Source organism: Oncorhynchus mykiss, chromosome 10 (assembly GCF_057628025.1).
Source record: "Oncorhynchus mykiss isolate SJ-2025 chromosome 10, ASM5762802v1, whole genome shotgun sequence".
NCBI lineage: Eukaryota > Metazoa > Chordata > Actinopteri > Salmoniformes > Salmonidae > Oncorhynchus > Oncorhynchus mykiss.
Genome location: NC_143031.1, coordinates 28776485 through 28798905, shown reverse-complemented (window position 1 = coordinate 28798905; position 22421 = coordinate 28776485). Strand labels below are relative to the sequence as shown.

The 22421-nt window shown below is 42.4% G+C and overlaps 1 protein-coding gene across 1 annotated transcript in view; it reads left to right on the top strand.

Annotated features, from left to right (window-relative positions):
- Nucleotides 1-22421, top strand: part of grk6 (G protein-coupled receptor kinase 6) — a 45371-nt gene that overhangs the window by 16709 nt on the left and 6241 nt on the right. Inside the window, exons 3-15 of the mRNA XM_021617994.3 lie at nt 6516-6628; nt 8273-8350; nt 8579-8679; nt 9310-9402; nt 13288-13351; nt 13799-13939; nt 17055-17245; nt 17822-17859; nt 18716-18805; nt 19006-19214; nt 19570-19707; nt 19935-20072; nt 22053-22187. Of these exons, the coding sequence (XP_021473669.3) occupies nt 6516-6628; nt 8273-8350; nt 8579-8679; nt 9310-9402; nt 13288-13351; nt 13799-13939; nt 17055-17245; nt 17822-17859; nt 18716-18805; nt 19006-19214; nt 19570-19707; nt 19935-20072; nt 22053-22187 (1529 nt within the window). The remainder of the gene's footprint in view (nt 1-6515; nt 6629-8272; nt 8351-8578; nt 8680-9309; nt 9403-13287; nt 13352-13798; nt 13940-17054; nt 17246-17821; nt 17860-18715; nt 18806-19005; nt 19215-19569; nt 19708-19934; nt 20073-22052; nt 22188-22421) is intronic.

Below are 22421 nucleotides of genomic sequence, written 5' to 3'. Positions count from 1 at the left end.
GCAACCTTCCTAACTCAGTTGACGGAGAGGAAGGAAACCACTCAGGGATTTCTTCATGAGACCAATGGTGACTTTTAAAGACAGTTACAGAGTTTAATGGCTGTGATAGGAGAATATTAAGGATGGATCAACAACATTGTAGTTAATCCACAATACTAACCTAGTTGACAGAGTGAAAAGAAGGAAGCCTGTACATAAAAAAAATATTCCAAAACATGCATCCTGTTTGCAACAAGGCACTAAAGTAATACTGCACAAAAATGTGGCAAAGCAATTACATTTTTGTCCTGAATAAAAGGCGTTGTCTTTGGGAAAAATCCAATACAACACATTAAGGAGTACCATTACTGAGTCTACATATTTTCAAGAACAGTGGTGGCTGGATCATGTTATGGGTATGCTTCTAATCGTTAAGGACTGGAGAGTTTTCAGGTTAAAAAATTAACAAAAATGGAGCTAAGCACAGGCAAAATCCTAGAAGAAAACCTGGTTCAGTCTGCTTTCCACCAGACACTGGGAGATGAATTCACCTTTCAGCAGTACAATAACCTAAACCACGGCCTGAAACAAGGCCAACTGTACACTGGAGTTGCGTACCAAGAAGACAGTTAATGTTCCCAAGTGGCCGAGTTACAGTTTTGACTTAAATCTGCTTGGAAATCTATGGCAAAACTTGAAAATGGTTGGCTAGCAATGATCACTATTGGTAGATGGGTAAAAAAAAATGGAATATCCCTTTGAGCATAGTGAAGTTATTAATTACACTTTGGATGGCATATCAATAAACCCAGTCACTACAAAGATACAGGCATTCTTCCAAACTCAGTTGATAGAGAGGAAGCAAACCATGATGCCAATGGTGACTTTAAAACAGTTACAGAGTTTAATGGCTGTGACAAGAGAAAACTGAGGATGGATCAACAACATTGTAGTTACTCCACAATATTAACCTAATTGACAGAGTGGAAAGAAGGAAGTCTGTACAGAATACAACTATTCCAAGGGGTCAAGGGGTATGAATACTTGAAGGCACTGTAAGAGGTGGAAAAGAGGCTGAGATTGAAGTTTGTCCACTGTAGATCTGAGAAGGGGGATACTTAGTCAGTTGCACAACTGACTGCATTCAACCCAAAAAGTTTCATCCGCCTTTAACCCAACTCCTCAGAGAGGTGAGGGGGGAATCAGAGAGGTGAGGGGGGAATCAGAGAGGTGAGTGGGGCTGCCATAATCAACGTCATCAGCGCCCAGGGTGCAGCAGTAGTTGTTGGGAGTTAACTGCCTTGCCCAGGTGCAGGATGGCAGATTTTTCCAGTTTGCCAGCACAGGGATTTAGTTACTGACCCTTAACCGCTAGGCTACCTGCCGCCCAGACACTGGGTCTGACATAAGTCAAGTTGGGGTTGGTGATGACGGACTGTGTTATGTTATGAAGTAGTCTGATGGCACGTGGCCATACTGTGCTTTCAATGGTGGAGGAAATCCCCACCTCATCCCCTCAAGACAAGAAGCATACTGTATGTATAATTTAGTACAGTTGGAATGCAGGCCTGTATAATATGCGTCAGTTATCGTATTATCTAATCAGGAGTCATTATTCAATCATCCCATTATTTTGTTAGGAAGTACATTAGTTATTGGCTATTTTGTGCACAAAGAAACATACAGTATATTGGCGTTGTGTTTATGGCGATTGACAATCTTATATTTGTGGCTGGTGCTGCTGGTGGTGGTCAGGAGTTGTTGAACATGGATTCACACCAACACAGATCAGCTAACTGCACAGTATTTTGTAATCATGGGGCTTGCATTGTATCCTGTGGAACACGTGAATGATGAAGATAGGCTGCTGTGGTAACTTTTGTTTTTCTCTTTTCCGATAGTTTAGAGGCATTGTCGGCAGCTTCTCTAAAGCGGCACAGTGAGGGTTTATAAATCCCTCTCATCCATCGCTCTTTCAGATGGATGATTATGAAGGGAATCCTGTTTAACTTGTAAATGCTGAGTGCATTTTATCATTGACTACAGCCATGAAGCAGTGGCAGACATAATGTAACCATGCTTCAATTTTACCACAGAGGAAGCTGGGCAGAAAGAGGAAGATGACTCGCATGTTTGTTTTAATTCACTCTGCCGTTCAAAAAGAAAATGGTGGCAAATGTTTATAGGTCACTGGTTTGGAACACAAGGTAGACACAGAACACACACAGTTTTGCTGTGAGATCTCACTAATGATAATTGACATGTCTTACAATATGTAAATGGTAGAGAAAAAAAGTGTTGCATATTTGAGTGTTTGTTCTGCAGCAGTTCTAAGAGATTGTGTTTTGTATGAAACTAATGCAGTCTAAATCAAAGTAACACAATTAAATATAAGTGGAAGCTCAAAGCCTAAACTTTCGGATGAGATGGCTGTTTTCAGGGCTGTCGTTACAGTATTTAGCCTACACCCAGTCTGGGACATTTTTACAACACCAGGTTGACACTATTGACTCATTGCCCCTAGTTTGACATAGTGAGATTTTGCAAACAGTGGGATTGTGGCTCCTCTTCCTTGTTACCTATTTTGTTCATAAGAGTAGAACAATTGTATGGATTTGAGCCCAATTTCTGAAAATAGGCTGCTTTCCTCCATTGGTCAGGGTCAAACAGTAGGTTGGGAGGTAGTGGTGAACAAAGAAAGAAAACAAATATTAAGGTTAAAGGAAGTCATATGATTTCCTCATTATTGTCATTTATCTCCATAAGGCAGGAGATTAGGTTGAGATGCATATCACTAGGCTGAGGCTCCTGGCCAATGGCCTTTTGGGTTATGACTCCAGCTCCTATTGTGGCCTTCCATACATACAATAGACATTGATTGTTCTCATGTCTTAAAAAATATATATTGTCACCCTGAGGCCATTAACAATTATTATTGTTATGTATTTTTTTTGCTGGGCTTTCAAGCCACAGCAGCTAGATCTACAGCGCCAAGCTGGCTTCTAGGCCTACATCTCAACGCTGTCAGACAGTTTTGCCATGCTGTGCTGAATTGTGGGAATGGTGGTGGTAGAAAACATGCGGGTGAAGTAGTCTTGACTCTGTTGTGGTGTATTGTTCACTTACGCTCTTGGTGCTCCACTGGAGTACAGTAGTACAATATTTCAGCTGACGCTCAACTTTCTTCAATCAGGAAGTAAAAACAGCACTTCATGCAAGTTCTTCTATGGTGGATTTAGGATATATCTGAATATTTGGTTTCACTTAAATCCCTTTATCTACTTCCCCAGAGTCAGATGAACTCATGGATACCACTTTTATGTCTCTGCATCTAGTATGAAGTTGGAGGTCGTTTTTAGCTTGCTAGCGGTCACCATAGACTTCCAGTCATTGCACTAAGGCTAATTAGCAATTGCGCTGACGCTAGTTAGCAACTTCCTTCAAACTGCACGCAGAGACGTAAAAATGGTATCCAAATACTATGATATACTATGGTTAAATACTATAGTATTTACTGTAGTGTTTTTGCAGACTTTACTGTATAATTCACTATATTGTTTTTGCAAGCTAAAGTCTGCAAAAACACTACACTGAATACTATAGTATTGACTGTTGCTTTGCGGACATACAGTGCCCCCAGAAAGTATTCATACCCCTTGACTTATTCCACATTTTGTTGTTACAACCTGAATTCAAGATGGATTCAATAGATTTTTTCTCTCACTCAAATATCCCATAATGACAAAGTGAAAACATGTTACCTATATACCAATAGGGGCCCTTCTATGCGAGGCATTGGAAAACCTCTGTGGTCTTTGTGGTTGAATCTTGTTTGAAATTCACTGCTCAACTGAGAGACCTTACAGATAATTGTATATGTGGGGTACAGTTAGACACTATTATTGCGCACGGAGTGAGTCCATGCAGCTTCTTATGTGAATTGTTAAGCACATTTTTACTCCTGAACGTATTTAGGCTTACCATAACAAAGGGGTTGAATACTTATCGACTCAAAACATTTCAGCTTTTCATTTAGAATAAATTGGTAAAAAAATAAGTAATCTACATAATTCCACTTTGACATTATGGGGTATAGTGTGTAGGCCAGTAACACAAAATCTCAATTGAATCCCTTTAAAATTCAGGCTGTACATACAGTACATCATAGAGCATAATTACAGGCCTGAGTGGATGACATGTGGATTTCTCTCATTGTTCCCTGGTGTTTACCCTCACCCGATGCTGTCTGATACCCAGCCACAGAGCCACCTCCCTCTGAGATTGTGCGGGATAAACACAGACAGGCGGCCGATTACCAACTCATAGCTTTTCTTCTGCATGCAGTTTCCACAGAGTGTCGAGAAAGAGAGCGAGAGAGGGGCTCAGGAAACCCTCAACTTCCATGTTTACCGGCGAGGCTTGACAGAGAAAAAGAGTCTGATGCCCTCAGGAGAAAACACATGCACACCTCCAGTTTATTTTTGTGTCCTTCCACTCTCCCAGGAAACTAACGTCACTTTAACACCCAACAGGGCAGAGAGACACGAGAGACACGGACTGAAATTACGTTTATCATTTCCGCTCCTCTTCCTAATAAGGGACTCATGGGTGGCCTGGAGTAGCCATCCAATCGTCCGGCAGTCTATAAAGCTTTGTGCACTCTCTGCAACTGTTAATGAGCACTGGCTTCAGGTTTACCACACTGCCGCTCACACTCTCTGCCTCCCTCCTCTCTCCATACATTTGACTCTGTTATCAGAGAATTGCCCCTATTGATAGTCAGAGCAGCATGCAGAGAGGGAAGATGGATCAAGGCAGAGTGCAGTATCAGGCTATTAGCCCCAATGCAATATGTCGCAGAATCCAAATAGCTTACTGTTTTAATGGCTGTAATCTTGTGGGATGAATTTCACAATTGGAACATCACTACACGGTTTTTAAGAGCCCATCATTGATGTAAACATGAAGCCTGTGGAATCAAGTGTATAGTCGTTGAATGTATTAAATGTCATCAAATGCAGTGATTTATTGTATGACTTCAATTCTCCTCTCAATCTTCTGACTCACATTTTGGTCGAGTCAGGTGGTCTTGTAACAGGGCCAAAAACCATCCATCCATTGAAAGCAACAATAGATGTGAGAAAGGCCAGGGCTCAGAAGGGGATCTGCATGATCTCTTCCAACTATCTTACTGTCAATAGAGCCTCTGTCAAGGACTGAATGAAATTGCATTGTGGCTAATGCGATTATCTCTATGAAACAGCCATTAGGGGGTCAAATCTTGTTTTGTCCTTCTCACCGTTCCATTGCAGAACCCAATCAGAGACCACATACACTGACAGAACACATAGGGCCCTATAGATACACAACGGAACCACAACAACCGACAGATGATGAACATGTATCAGAATGATTTAGTGGAAAGACATGGGTAGTTCTATTTTTGTAGTGACATTAAAGGGCAAATCTGTAATTTGATCGATGACAAATAAGACATTGTCAACCCAAATAAGAAAAGTGTGTTGCTAAATTAGTCTGCAACATGATTTAAACCTTAGGGTGCATCACTGGACATCTCTACAGTATTATCTCATAACATAATTAACTTCTAACAAAACTAAATGAATTAAGTTATAAATAAACTTAAATGAATTTCATTAAGGCACAGTAGAGCTTTTGTGTTTGAGTTGAGAGCATGTAAGGTAACTTACGGCACAAATAGGCCTAACTCTTCCAAAACAATGTATGCTCCTGAAAAATACCAAAGGATGTTCTCCATTTCCATATTCAGAGAATGGAAAAGGAACATTCTCTGCTGTCGTCTTTATGAACAGCTAGCTATAGCGGTGTGCATGTGCACGTGTGCTGGTATGTGTCTACAGCTGCTCTCTGGTTACCGAGACGAGCTTGGGGTAGCTCTCAATGTATTTAGTCACGGTTGCTATCAATAACGGCTACCTGCACACGTCCTCCTGGATCCATCATACAGCCTCCTGGATATCCTTTGTGTCTACCTGAGCCACAGATGCAAATCGCCATTTCCCTCCGGCAATTTGTTATTCACCAGACACACACACACACATACGGTAAAGAGGAAATGGGGCCTAATAACTTGGATACATGCATACATGTAGAATACCTCTATATATTACTGTTTACACGTGTGAGGAGATGATGGACCATTTCTGTTTAGTTTAAGTAGTTGAAGATGAGATTGTTCTGTGTGTGTTGGGTATGTTTAGGCCTTATTCATTACCATTTCTCCACCTACAGAGAGAGGTTTGGTAGTTTGATACCATAGTACTCATACATTTGATAATATGCTCTGTGTGTGTGTGTGTGTGTGTGTGTGTATACAACGTGTTTAAGTGCACAAATGCATTTGAGTAGGCGTGAGCACGTGTATTATGCACAGTATATATTTGTATACATCAGCCCAACTTCTAATGTGTGTTTTTGTGCTTGAGTGTTTTCATTCTACCCTGAGAGAGGTCCTCATTGACTCCCTCTCTGTCTTGTCTTGTGTCCTTCAACAGAGAAAGACTACATCAGCCTTTGTGAGCGGCAGCCAATCGGACGCACGCTCTTTCGGCAGTTCTGTGAAACCCGGGCTGAGCTGAGACGCTGTGTCAAATTTCTGGACGCTGTGGTAAGAAAGACAGACAGGCAGGATTAAAACTCTTGTGTTTGTTTTTCCTCGAGATGCACATCTTCAGAAGGACTCTGAATTGGCTTATCTAGATGTATTAGGGGAAAGTGTAGGAGGGGAGGGAAGTGTAGGAGGGAAGGGAAGGGTAGAAGGATAGTAGGGGAGGGATGGGTAGGAGGATAGTAGGGGAGGGAAGGCTAGGATAGGAGGGAAGGGTAGGAGAGGAGAGGAGGGAAGGGTAGGAGGATAGTAGGGAAGGGTAGGAGAGGTGAGGAGGGAAGGGAAGGTAGGAGGGAAGGGTCAGAGGGGAGGTGAAGGGTTGAAGGGAAGGGGAGGGAAGGGGATGAGGGGAGGAAAGGGTCGGAGGGGAGGTTAGTAGCTAATGGAATACAGGAACTCGCGACTTCTGGGAGAAAAGTCATTATACCACCCTCTGTTGCCCCTCCCCCTCCTCTTCTTTCTCAGTGAATGTGCCCCGCGCTACGCTCTTGTGGAAGAATGTTTAGGTCACATTTGTGGTGTTCTTCCCACCAGTCCCTGGGGGGGCAATGTTGGAGGGTGTGGGGGGAGGGTGTTTGTTGTTCAGATCCCCCTCCTAATGGCTCAATGATAAACCTGAACTTCCTATCTCCACCCTGGCTGACCCCCGTGGCATTCTTCTAATATACTGTTCTGGAGCACACATATACACACATACACCACACTCATTCCTGCATGCACACATTCACACACACTCAGTCATGACCTATCCACTTTACCTCCTTCCCTCTAACACATTATAACTGGCACACGTGTATGTTGATCTGAGGAGTGTTGTTGTAGCTAGATCCTCTCTGGTTTATTAACAAATGCAAAAGCCTACAAGTATAAAAAGGCTTAATAGGAGGATGCTACTAGCACAGCGAAAATAGTCAATGGAAGTAGAATGATGAATAGATGGCTGACTTTGTGAAATAAGAGATAGCAGACAGTCTTCTCCAACTTCATAAGTAGTGAGCACGTCCTTTTACTGCACAGTCTCCTTCCTGCCTCTCACAGAGCCTGGGCTACATGAGAGAGAGCAAATTAGATTTGAACCGTCTGAACTGTCACTAACCATTATGGGCAAGTTGTGCTGCAAGTCCAGCAGACGCACTTTAAAGTGAGGCTCTTAGCATACTGTAAATCATGCTGCTGGATAGAGGGTGGAGGATGACATGACACAAGGGCCTGATGCTGTTGTACTTGGCGGGATTTAGGAATCAACAACCCAGAGAGAACTATGAATCAAAATGGTGATTAGGAGTGGGACCCAGGTGAGTGACTCTGTAGAACTGTGCTGTAGTGTACTAGGGAGGTACTTACACTAGGGCTGGGTCGTGTTCAGTAGGCATGAAACCAAAACATTTTATGATGAAATAAACAATGTTCTTATTGATAATACCTCTTTCGATTCAAAAATATTTTTTCTATTTCATGCCTACTACAGTGATTTGGTAACGTGGTTCTAGTGCCATTAGAGGTTGTACAGAAAGTACTGTGATTGTAGGCTACTAGCTATAGTGGAAAAGGTAGAACTGACCTATTGGAGCAGATGTCACTGTACAGGTGTGTGCTTGTGCATCTGTTTGAATAATGTATGTTACTGTTTCTTCCCCCCACCAGGCAGAGTATGAGGTCAGTCCAGATGAGAAGAGGAGGGAGTGTGCTCAGGAGCTCCTAGACAAGTACTTCAGTCCAAAGGTACAGTAGAATAACCTATTCTCAGGCTATGAGTGATTTCATGTCAAATATTCAATAATGTTGATGTGTGGTTTCCCAGAACCAGACTAAACCTATTCCTGGACTAAAAATCACTTTCAATTGAGATACTCCATCGAGCATGCTTTTTAATCCAGGAGTGGGCTTAATCTGGGCCTATGATGTCATATATACGTAATTCACGTTGTATTGTGTTCCATCTCCCTGTAGTCAGAGGATCACATTCCTGAGTTGGGGGAGGACATGGTGGGTCAGTTTACAGAGAGGCTGGAGCAGGAGCCCTGTAAAGAACTCTTCAATGAGTGCACCAGGTGAGTCTGTCTCTCAACACAGAAACACAGTAGCAGAGAATACACTAACATATAATACTTACTCAGCATATAGGATGTATTCAAGATCAGAAAAGGTAGATATTTTAAGATCATTTCACCATTATTCAACAAAGGAAGTCAATTAAGAATAAAGGGTAATTTTCAGTGAGTTTTCCTATAAACTGTCTACTGCATTGTGCAACATCCTCTGAACAGTTGTCCACACTGGGCGTGTCAATAGCATGTTGATGGTATGTGGCTGCTGATGAATATTGTTCTATTTAATCACCCTTAGCCACTTCAATCACCCGGCATTCCGCTCAGCATTGTTTCTATTTTTGAACATTCTCACAACTGTTCCAACAACACTACGACCCTGAACACTACGACCCTGTCATTGCTGCCTCTGGTTGTGGTTAATGAGTGTTTAGATGTGAACTGATGTTTGGGGTATAGTAGTCAGAGAGATGGGCCCATGGCGTAGCAGCATGGTATATGTGTAGGGCATGGGGGTCTTCTTGACCATGTGACCTGACCAGGAAGAACTCTGGGCCTTAGGAGGGACCTAAGGCCCAGTTAGTGGGCTGTCTATTTTCTGACTGCCTTCTGTCTCTCTGTCCTCTGTTTTAGACTGATCCATGACTACCTGAGTGTGGCTCCCTTCGCAGACTACATCGACAGCATGTACTATAACCGATTCCTGCAGTGGAAGTGGCTGGAGAGGTACAGACAGACAGACAGAAAGACAGACAGAAAGACAGACAGACAGACAGACAGACAGACAGACAGACAGACAGACAGACAGACAGACAGACAGACTGAGAAAACCCCTACACAGCGCGAGTGATTAAATGTCACTGTTACTTGACACCGCCTCCATATACAGTGCCTTCAGAAAGTATTCAGACCCCTTGACTTTTTCCACATTTTGTTATGTTAGTCTTATTCTAAAATTGACTAAATTGTTTTTTCCCCTCATCAATCTACACACAATACCCCAAAATGACAGAACAAAAACAGGTTTGTAGAACGTTTTTCTAATTTATCAATTTTTTTAAACAGAAATATCACATTTACATAAGTATTCAGACCCTTTACTCAGTACTTTGTTGAAGCACCTTTGGCAGTGATTACAGCATTGAGTCTTCTTGGGTATGACGCTACAAGCTTAGCACACCTGTATTTGGGGAGTTTCTCCCATTCTTCTCTGCAGATCCTCTCAAGCTATTTCAGGTTAGATGGGGAGCATTTCTGAACAGCTATTTTCAGGTCTCTCCAGAGATGTTCGATCAGGTGCAAGTCCGAGCTCTGGCTGGGCCTTTCAAGGACATTCAGAGACTTACCCCGAAGCCACTCCTGTGTTGTCTTGGCTGTTTGCTTAGGGTCCTTGTCCTGTTGGAAGGTTGACCTTCGCCCCAGTCTTAGGTCCTGAGCGCTCTGGAGCAGGTTTTCATCAAGGATCTCTCTGTACTTTGCTCCGTTCATCTTTCCCTCGATCCTGACTAGTCTCCCAGCCCCTGCCGCTGAAAAGCATTCCCACAGCATGATGCTTCCACCACCATGCTTCACCGTGCCAGGTTTCCTCCAGATGTGATGCTTGGCATTCAGACCAAAGAGTTCAATTTTGGTTTCATCAGACCAGAGAATCTGTTTCTCATGGTCTGAGAGTCTTTAGGTGCCTTTTGGCAAACTCCAAGCGGGCTGTCATGTGCCTTTCTGAGGAGTGGCTTCCATCTTGCCGCTCTACCATAAAGGCCTGATTGGTGGAGTGCTGCACAGATGGTTATCATTCTGGAAGACTCTCCCATCTCCACAGAGTAACTCTATAGCTTTATCAGAGTAACCATGGGCTTCTTGGTCACCTCCCTGACCAAGGCCCTTCTCCCCCGATTGCTCAGTTTGCCCATGCGGCCAGCTCTAGGAAGAGTCTTGGTAGTTCCAAACTTATTCCATTTCAGAATGATGGAGGCCACTGTGTCTTGGGGACCTTCAATGCTGCAGAAATGTTTTGCTACCCTTCCTCAGATCTGTGCCTCGACAAAATCATGTCTCAGAGCTCTACAGACAATTCCTTCGATCTCATGGCTTGGTTTTTGCTCTGAGAAGAACTGTCACCTGTGGGACCTTATATGAACAGGTGTGTGCCTTTGCAAATCATGTCCAATCAATTGAATTTACCACAGGTGGACTCAAATCAAGTTCTAGAAATATCTCAAGGATGATCAATGGAAACAGGATGCACCTGAGCTTAATTTCGAGTCCTATAGCAAAGGGTCTGAATACTTATGTAAATAAGCTATTTCTGTTTTTGTTTTTTATACATTTGTAAACACAGCAGCGGTAGGCCTGGTCACGGCAACGATGAGCCAGCCTATAGGGAGGAGGTCAGAGACCTGGCAATGTGGTGCCAGGATAACAACCTCTCCCTCAATGTGAACAAGACAAAGGAGATGATTGTGGACTACAGGAAAAGGAGGGCCAAGCACGCCCCCATTCTCATCAACGGGGCTGTTGTGGAGCAGGTTGAGAGCTTCAAGGTCCTTGGTTTTCACATCCCCAATTAATTATCATGGTCCACACACACCAAGACAGTTGTGAAGAGGGCACGACAATGCCTATTCCCCCTCGGGAGACTGAAACGATTTAGCATGGGTCCTCAGATCCTCAAACAGTTCTTCAGCTGCACCATCGAGAGCATCCTGACTGCTTGCATGATATGGCAACTGCTCGGCCTCCGACCGCAAGGCACTACAGAGGGTAGTGCGTACGGCCCAGTACATCACTGGGGCCAAGCTTCCTGCCATCCAGGACCTCTATACCAGGCGGTGTCAGAGGAAGGCCCTAAACATTGCCAATGACTCCAGCCACCCTAGTAATAGACTGTTCTCTCTGCTACCGCACGGGAGCGACAAGTCTAGGTCCAAAAGGCTTCTTAACAGCTTCTACCCCAAACCATAAGACTCCTGAAGGGCTAATCAAATGGCTGCCCGGATTATTAGCATTATTGTTGCTCTTTAATTATTATTATTATTATTATTTTTAATTACTTCTGTTTATTTTTGTAAATACTTTCTTAACACTTATTTTTCTTAAAACAACATTGTTGGTTAAGGGCTTGTAAGTAAACATTTCACTGTAAGGTGGACAACACCTGTTGTATTCGGGGTATGTGACAAATAACATTTGATTTGATTTGCTGAGAAAATAATATTTAATCCATTTTAGAATAAGGCTGTAACGTAACAAAACGTGGAAGAAGTCAAGGGGTCTGAATACTTTCCGAAGGCACTGTACCCTCTACCACTTAGTGGGGCTGTGTCTTTTGTCACTCAGCTTAGTGTACAAAACATTAAGACATTTGTTGGGGCATGGACTCTACAAGGTGTCAAAAGCTTTCCATAGGGATGCTGGCCCATGTTGACGCCAATGCTTACCAATAACCGGGAGGTTAGTATGTCTTGGGGCCATGATCTTTGATCATGATATCCGTAATCATGGCAGTGTTCACATTAATGTAAAGTGTTGAGAAGCATATTCTATTCTTATTTACAATAAAAGTGACTCCAAAAATGACACTACATTATTTACCATTAATTTCTATGGGGCACAAAATAATCAGAAACACAACCAAAACAAACTGCAAATGCATTCAGCAAGATTGTAGAGTCGCAACCTTTATGTAGTTATTGCGTGCTTGGAATATGGGAACAAATACTAAACTTTTGACTACTTTATTGATAAAAAAATGTTACTAATTAAACCAAAACTATTTTTCTGAGCAATTTGTATTATTATAAAATATCGTAACATCCCAATTGTTTTGAGCATACAATATAGCTCAGTATTTAAATTATTTATTTTATACAGTCATTATTGCACATTCCAGTTTTGGTATTGTTCATATCCATACTCATGCTTGTCCTATATTTAAAGACCTTTATCCCAGCAGGCCAATCATGCATGGGATGCAAATAAGTATTTTGGGGAACAGATTTATTTATGTAAATACATGAGTCCTGGTCTCTATATTTAATACATTAGCAAACAGAACACGTCTCCAGTCTCCAGCCTATCAGAGGCAAGGCTTCTGCAATGGTCTTCCTATAAGAGTCATCGGTGTGACTAAAGAGATAAGTTTAACCTTACTCTTTCATCACGGTGTGTATCCCAAATGGCACCCTATTCCCTTTTTATAGTGCACACCGTTTGACCAGGGCCCATAGGGCACTAGTCAAACGAAGTGCACTATATAGGGAATAGTGTCCCATTTGGGATGCAACTTTGACTCACAGTAAATAAGCCAACACTTTGTTAAAGCTTTAAGAAAGTAGTCCTATCTGGTCTTTGGTGTTGGGCCGAACTCAAGTCCATTTACAAGATAAGACAGAACGTATTAAACAAGAGGGTTTTATTCTCCTATTGCTTTGACAGAATAGTGTTTTTAAAGCAAACCTTTTGTAAAAGTGACTTACAAAGTCAAATGTGTATGTTCAGATGCATTGCTGCTGTACAGTCAATGTATGTCGATAAAGTTGAGCACATTTTCCCACAAGGGACAATAAAGTTGTTGTTTTGTATTGTGTTGACCCTTTTTCTGTGTTCTCACAGGCAGCCAGTCACTAAGAACACATTCCGACAGTACAGGGTATTAGGGAAGGGAGGCTTCGGTGAGGTAAGGTCTGCCTCTGTGTCTATGTCTCCTTAACTAAAGCTTCCTTTCATTTAGAATTATATTTTACAAGTGGATAATAAGAAATAAAGATAGTGGTGTCTTATAATCTTCATCATCAGACCCTCAAAGGGATGAATTTATAAATGATCAACGAGGACCAACAAAGACCTCAGTGTGGATGTGATTTGATGGGCCCATAACGTAATTATCAACTGTGTCTTTGTGTGTTTTTGGGATACAAGGGCCATTAACTGGTGTCCTCTTGAGCTCTCCTCATGTGAAATGGCCTGAGCCATGGTCATGCCTCCATGACAGTGTATTTACTGGGAGAGAGTAGACATTGTGGTGTTCAACTATGAAAAACCTACAATATGCAGATAACTTGCCTTCTCTATTTATCTTCTCCCTCTCTCTCTCTGTCTCTCTTTCATCCACTCTTCATGTCAGGTGTGTGCGTGCCAGGTGCGTGCCACAGGGAAGATGTACGCATGTAAGAAGTTGGAGAAGAAGAGGATCAAGAAGAGGAAAGGAGAGTCCATGGCCTTGAATGAGAAGCAGATTCTAGAGAAAGTCAACAGTAGGTTTGTAGTAAGTATATGAGCTACCCACTTACCTCCTACTATGTGTCACATTATGTATAATATATGTACAGTTGAAGTGGGAAGTTTACATACACTTAGGTTGAAGTCATTAAAACTTGTTTTTCAACCAGTCCATACATTTCTTGTTAACAAACTATAGTTTTGGCAAGTCGGTTAGGACATCTACTTTGTGGATGACACAAGTAATTTTTCCAACAATTGTTTACAGACATATTATTTCACTTATAATTCACTGTATCACAATTCCAGTGGGTCAGAAGTTTACATACACTAAGTTAACTGTGCCTTTAAACAGCTTGGAAAATTCCAGAAAATGATGTCATGACTTTAGAAGCTTCTGATAGGGTAATTGACATAATTTGAGTCAATTGGAGGTGTACCTGTGGACGTATTTCAAGGCCTACCTTCAAACTCAGTGCCTCTTTGCTTGACATCATGGGAAAATCAAAAGAAATCAGCCAAGACATTAAAAAAATTGTAGACCTCCACAAGTCTGGTTCATCCTTGGGTGCAATTTCCAAATGCCTGAAGGCACCACGTTCATCTGTACAAACAATAGTACGCAAGTATAAACACCATGGGACGACACAGCCGTCATACCACTCAGGAAGGAGACGCATTCTGTCTCATAGAGATAAACATACTTTGGTACGAAACGTGCAAATCAATCCCAGAACAACACCAAAGGACCATGTGAAGATGCTGGAGGAAACAGGTACAAAAGTATCTATATCCACAGTAAAACGAGTCCTGTATCGACTTCACCTGAAAGGCTCCTCAGCAAGGAAGAAGCCACTGCTCCAAAACCGCCATTAAAAAAAGCCAGACTACGGTTTGCAACTCCACATGGGGACAAAGATTGTACTTTTTGGAGAAATGTCCTCTGGTCTGATGAAAGAAAAATAGAACTGTTTGGCCATAATGACCATTGTTATGTTTGGAGGAAAAAGGGGGAGGCTTGCAAGCCGAAGAACCATCCCAACCGTGAAGCACGGGGGTGGCAACATCATGTTGTGGGGGTGCTTTGCTGCAGGAGGGACTGGTGCACTTCACAAAATAGATGGCATCATGAGGCAGGAAAATTATGTGGACATATTGAATCAACATCTCAAGACATCAGTCAGGAAGTTAAAGCTTGGTCGCAAATGGGTCTTCCAAAGGACAATGACCCCAAGCATACTTCCAAAATTGTGGCAAAATGGCTTAAGGACAACAAAGTCAAGGTATTGGAGTGGCCATCACAAAGCCCTGACCTCAATCGTATAGAAAATGTGTGGGCAGAACTGAAAAAGTGTGTGCGAACAAGGAGGTCTACAAACCTGATTCAGTTACACCAGCTCAGTCAGGAGGAATGGGCCAAAATTCACCCAACTTGCTCCCACAGTTGATTTCTTCAAACCAAGCTGCTTACCTATTGCAGATTCAGTCTTCCCAGCCTGGTGCAGGTCTACAATTTTGTTTCTGGTGTCCTTTGACAGCTCTTTGGTCTTGGCCATAGTGGAGTTTGGAGTGTGACTGTTTGAGGTTGTGGACAGGTGTCTTTTATACTGATATCAAGTTCAAACAGGTGACAATGATCCCAAACACACCGCCCGGGCAACGAAGGAGTGGCTTCGTAAGAAGCATTTCAAGGTCCTGGAGTTGCCTAGCCAGTCTCCAGATCTCAACCCCATAGAAAATCTTTGGAGGGAGTTGAAAGTCTGTGTTGCCCAGCAACAGCCCCAAAACATCACTGCTCTAGAGGAGATCTGCATGGAGGAATGGGCCAAAATACCAGCAACAGTGTGTGAAAACCTTGTGAAGACTTACAGAAAACGTTTGACCTCTGTCATTGCCAACAAAGGGTATATAACAAAGTATTGAGATAAACTTTTGTTATTGACCAAATACTTTTTTTCCACCATAATTTGCAAATAAATTCATTACAAATCCTACAATGTGATTTTTCTGGATTTTTTTTTCTCATTTTGTCTGTCATAGTTGAAGTGTACCTATGATGAAAATTACAGGCCTCTCTCATCTTTTTAAGTAGGAGAACCTGCACAATTGCTGGCTGACTAAATACTTTTTTTGCCCCACTGTATGTCCAAACTTTTGACTGGTACTGTATGTAATATACACTGAGTGTACAAAACATTAAGAACACCTTCCTAATATTGAGTTGCTACCATACCCTGTTCAAAGGCACTTAAAATCTTTTGCCTTGCCCAGTCATCCTCTGGATGGCACACACACAATCCATGTCTCAATTGTCTCAAGGCTTAAAAATCTTTCTTTAACATGTCTCCACCTCTTCATCTACGCTGATTGAAGTGGATTTAACAAGTGACATCAATAAGGGATCATAGCTTTCCCCAGGCTTCACCTGGTCAGTCTGTCTTGGAAAGAGCAGGTGTTATTAATGTTTTGTATTGTAATTCAACTGAACTACATTCATATATGATGCACCACTTACTCATTTTTCCTTATATAGATGTCAAGTTGACTGACCTCAATGAATTCAACTGTCGACCACAACTAAACTGTCGACCACAACTAAACTGTTGACCGCAACTAAACTGTTGACCCAACTAAACTGTTGACCCAACTCAGCTTTTGACAGCAACATTAAAAATGTTGACCATTTGAGTCTAGATGGCTCTTCCAGACTACTGTCTAATAACTCAGATCATAATAATAATAATAATAAGAAGAAGAATAACACTATTAATTAAAAGATAACATCAGGGTTTGGTTCAGTTCGGTTTGTTTTCATTTCAAGTGACCCCACACATAATTTCAACATATTTTAGTTGTCCAAAATAAATGGTAGCCAAAGGTGGCACAAATGCTACTCTCCTTCTCCTACCTCATAGCTTTGTTAATTGTGTATATTAGAAGTAGTAGAAATATGATTTTCAAACTGGTCTCTTAACCAAGTGTCCTATTCATTAGGGCACACCATAGCAGAATGAGAGAAACGTTTTGCAACAAAATGCAAAAAAAAAAACACTTCTTATTGAACAAGTTCAGGTAATCCCTCCACATTTTAGTCAGTTATGTTTTGTTTTCATCTGTTTGGTGCCTAATGAATACGGCCATGTTGTCTGTGTGTCTTGAAGGTGAGTCTAGCATACGCGTATGAGACAAAGGACGCTCTGTGTCTAGTGCTCACTCTGATGAACGGGGGAGACCTCAAGTTCCACATCTATCACATGGGAGAGGCCGGCTTCGAGGAGAAGCGGGCTGTGTTCTACTCTGCAGAGCTGGCCTGTGGCCTGGAGGACCTGCACAGAGAGAGGATCGTCTACAGGTGAGGCTACACACAGGCACACTCACACACAGGAACAGACACACACAGAAATACACACACACACATACAGTTTACCTATAGAGGCATACAGATCTAGTTACACATGTACTCTACACACACATTTGTAGACCTACATCAACTGTACTAACACACACATTTATAGACTGCACTAACAGTCTACTGTACTAACACACACATGCACACGCATGCACAGACGCACACACACACACACACGCACACACACACGCACACACACACACACACACACACACACACACACACACACAAGGCTGTTCTGATAGAATGGTTCAGCGGGTACTTTATGGAGCATATTTAGTGTTTACACAACTATCAGCTTACAAGAGTGGATGGAGAGAGAGATAGATAGGAGGGAGTGAGATTGGGAGAACGATAGATGGCAAGATGTTGGGAGAGAGAAAGAGAGACAAAGGAAGACACAGAACAGAGAGCTTTCAAAGTTTTGTAAATCTGTCTGTCAGCTGCTCACAAGGCTGATGGAAGAGAGAGAAGTTAGTTATTGGTTTTATAACTCCTGGTATTGCTGTCTTTTTCCAGGGACCTGAAGCCTGAAAACATACTATTGGATGACCATGGTGAGTAAAGATAGAAATGGAAATAGTATGAATGCCCACTATACAAGTAAATAAATGTTTTATGGACCATCCCTGGTCCTGGAGACCACCCCATGGTCCTGGAACAATGCGATTGGTCCAGCCGAGCACTACTTTAAAACACTTGATTAAACTAATCAAGTTCTTGATGATTAATTGAATAATATATCAGGTGTGTTAGTGATGGGCTGGAACAAAAGCCTACACACACTATAGCTCTCTGTAACCAGAGTTGGTACAGTAACTACTGCCTTACTGCATGTGTGAACCGAGGCTGTCGTTCTGTAATTCACCAATAGGGGGAGTACATTGTCTATCAAAAGACCTCTCTCAAGACCGGAGGGTTCCAGCTTTCTTTCAAGGTTGTCAGTGAAGCCTGCGGCCACTGAGTAGTGCTCTTTAGCAAACAACATAAGGTTTCCAAGGTTTTCATAAGATCTGCTTTACTCCAGGATGCCCTGATATACATAGTCTGTGGTCCAAACTCTAGACTGGAGATAGCATGTTATATGACATATATATGAATGTCACAGCGTTGAGGTGTGTTATATGTAAGACCGTATGTGTTGTTTTGTTGCATCGTGATTGGCCATATCCATTGATATGCATAATCTGTGGGGATAGCATGTCATATGACATAAGGTTAAGTGTCACAGCGTTGAGGTGTATTATGTAATGTGTCTGTGATACTGTATGTATGTTGTTTCATGTCATATTCGGAAATCTCGATTGAGATGCATCTTTTGTGGGGATAGCATGTGATATGACATAAGGTTAAGTGTTTTAGCATTAGGTGGTGGTGTACTGTAACAGTGCGTGTTGTGCCGTGTTCCTTTAGGTCATATCCGGATATCAGACCTGGGCTTGGCAGTCCACGTTCCCGAGGAAGAGACCATCAAGGGTCGGGTGGGCACTGTGGGGTACATGGGTAAGCACCATTCAACACCATTCAGCAAAAGATATTCAACACTTTTTTTCAAATACTGTTACTGTACTGTATAATGAACAGTACACATGTAAATGGTACTTTCATTATCTGCAATCATGTCTCTGGGTGTACGTGTGTCTACGTGTGTATACACGTGCATGCGTGCCTGTGGGCCGATCATCCTAATGTGTGTGTGTCAGCTCCAGAGGTGGTGAAGAATGAGCGCTACACATTCAGCCCAGACTGGTGGGCGCTGGGCTGTCTGCTGTATGAGATGATCGAGGGCCAGTCTCCCTTCCAGCAGCGCAAGAAGAAGATCAAACGTGAGGACGTGGAGAGGCTGGTCAGAGACGTGGAGGAGGAGTACTCAGACAAGTTCTCAGAGGACGCCAAGTCCCTCTGCAAAATGGTACCCGACTACAGTACCTCCTCATATTGTCAACAACATGGGATCATGCTTTGTTGTCGGTTGGCACAGGCATTTGCTTTGCATATCAAAATATATCTTTAGGGTAATAATTTATTTGTGAAGGCAGCGTCATGTTTTCAACAGATTTTAATTCATGACGTACATGCATGAAGGACTCTTTTATTCAGGTTTTCTATGGCTTGTAATATCATAAGCAAAGAAGGTTGTCTGTCATGATCTTAAAACTAATTCCAAACACATACAGCAGACCAGTGCATAATTCAACAGTATAACAATGTAACATATTTACTTTGTTGCTTAGTAACACTGCTGTCACTCTCTCATGTCTGCCCAGTTGCTGGCTAAAGAACCCAGTGAGAGGCTGGGCTGCCAGGGGGAGGGGGCTACGGAGGTGAAGGCCCACCCCATCTTCCGATCCATCAACTTCAAGAGGCTGAAAGCTGGCAGGCTGAAGGCCCCCTTCACCCCTGATGTAAGGAAACATCATGGTAGTCTTCTCGTATAGGATGAATCAGCTGCCTCCACTTGTTGATGTTATAGTGTATGTGCACGGATGTGTTTATATGCCATATGTCCTTATTAATCCCCTCGAGAGTAGTTAAGAAGGCATTGTCAGATCACAAGCACATGATTACATAAATGTACAGTGCATGCAACACAGGATGTTCAGCAGACATACATTGTTGTTTGCTTCCCCAGCCCCAGGCCATTTACTGTAAGGACGTGCTGGACATTGAGCAGTTCTCCACGGTCAAGGGGGTGGAGTTGGAGCCCAAAGATGACTCATTCTACTGTAAAGTGTCCACAGGCAGCGTGTCCATCCCCTGGCAAATGGAGGTCAGAGGTCACACAATAACACACGCACCAAAAGGAAGCACGCTGTACTCAATCTTTTCATCTATGAACCTGTTTCACATCACGTAACGTCCTGGACAAGTCAGTTAATTGTAACTTGTCTCATGCAATATGAAGACTCTCATATGCAGACGCTAGACACTATCCCCCAGGTATACAACCAAGCAATATTTAGGAATGGCCCAATATAGAGGCACTAGGTCAAGCCACAAAGATCCATATTTACTAAGGAGGTCAGAAAATATGTTTTTGTAGGCTTAATGGGGTCGTAGTCCAGAGAATACTGCAGGCTACTGTCTGTAGCAGTTCAGACGGACACCGGGCCAATTGAGATAGCAGTGGGTTATAAAAGTAACTTGCTTTGGCACCAATAAGACACAGGGCTCTGGTTAAAAGTAGTACACTGCATAGGGAATAGGCTGCCATTTGGGACAAAGCCTTAGAAAGTATCAAATTAAGTCTTCTGAATCACTGATGTGGATTTGACATCCGCCTGTTTTAAAACACCACATTTACTTTGAGTCATTTCAAAGAGTGCTTCCCCTTCCTATCAAGATGGCCTTCACTTTCATCATACTGATGTTCTGATCAATATCCTGGCAAAAAACACTCTGTGTGCATCCCAAAAAGCACCCTATTCCCTATGTAGTCCAGTACTTTTGACCAGGGCCCAAGTAATGCACTGTAGGTAATAGGGTGCCGTTTAGTACGCCGTCTCAAAGTCTTTTACCTTGACATGTCCCTTTATCAGTGAAGCTGTAATTTACCTTGACATGTCCCTTTATCAGTGAAGCTGTAATTTACCCTGACATGTCCCTTTATCAGTGAAGCTGTAATTTACCTTGACATGTCCCTTTATCAGTGAAGCTGTTATTTACCCTGACATGTCCCTTTATCAGTGAAGCTGTTATTTACCTTGACATGTCCCTTTATCAGTGAAGCTGTTATTTACCTTGACATTTCCCTTTATCAGTGAAGCTGTTATTTACCCTGACATGTCCCTTTATCAGTGAAGCTGTAATTTACCCTGACATGTCCCTTTATCAGTGAAGCTGTTATTTACCTTGACATGTCCCTTTATCAGTGAAGCTGTTATTTACCTTGACATGTCCCTTTATCAGTGAAGCTGTTATTTACCTTGGCATGTCCCTTTATCAGTGAAGCTGTTATTTACCTTGACATGTCCCTTTATCAGTGAAGCTGTTATTTACCTTGACATTTCCCTTTATCAGTGAAGCTGTTATTTACCTTGACATGTCCCTTTATCAGTGAAGCTGTTATTTACCCTGACATGTCCCTTTATCAGTGAAGCTGTTATTTACCTTGACATGTCCCTTTATCAGTGAAGCTGTAATTTACCTTGACATGTCCCTTTATCAGTGAAGCTGTTATTTACCCTGACATGTCCCTTTATCAGTGAAGCTGTAATTTACCCTGACATGTCCCTTTATCAGTGAAGCTGTAATTTACCTTGACATGTCCCTTTATCAGTGAAGCTGTAATTTACCCTGACATGTCCCTTTATCAGTGAAGCTGTTATTTACCTTGACATGTCCCTTTATCAGTGAAGCTGTTATTTACCTTGACATGTCCCTTTATCAGTGAAGCTGTTATTTACCTTGACATTTCCCTTCATCAGTGAAGCTGTTATTTACCTTGACATGTCCCTTTATCAGTGAAGCTGTTATTTACCTTGACATGTCCCTTTATCAGTGAAGCTGTTATTTACCCTGACATGTCCCTTTATCAGTGAAGCTGTTATTTACCTTGACATGTCCCTTTATCAGTGAAGCTGTTATTTACCTTGACATGTCCCTTTATCAGTGAAGCTGTTATTTACCTTGACATGTCCCTTTATCAGTGAAGCTGTTATTTACCTTGGCATGTCCCTTTATCAGTGAAGCTGTTAAACTATGGATTTGGGGTTTGAGGTTGTGATCAGATTGTTTTTTCTGGTTCCAGATGATTGAGTCCGAGTGCTTTCAGGAGCTCAACGTGTTTCATACGGATGGGACAGTTCCCCCGGACCTGGACTGGAGAGGACAGCCCTCGCCTGCTCCTAAACAGGGGCTGCTACAGAGGCTTTTTGGGAGACAGGTTAGATCATCAACCTTATTAAACCTAGAACATCAGCGTTGTGTGTGTCACACAGAAGAGAAGAGGGAGATATCGTACATACATTCACACAGGACACCAGATAAGACAGGAGCATTTCACCAAATAGGACAGACTGACCCTAGCCCCCCGGCACATAGACTATTGCAGCATAGATACTGGAGGCTGTCACTGTGTCCCTGTCCGAAGATACCTTCGGACAAGGCCAACCAGGCT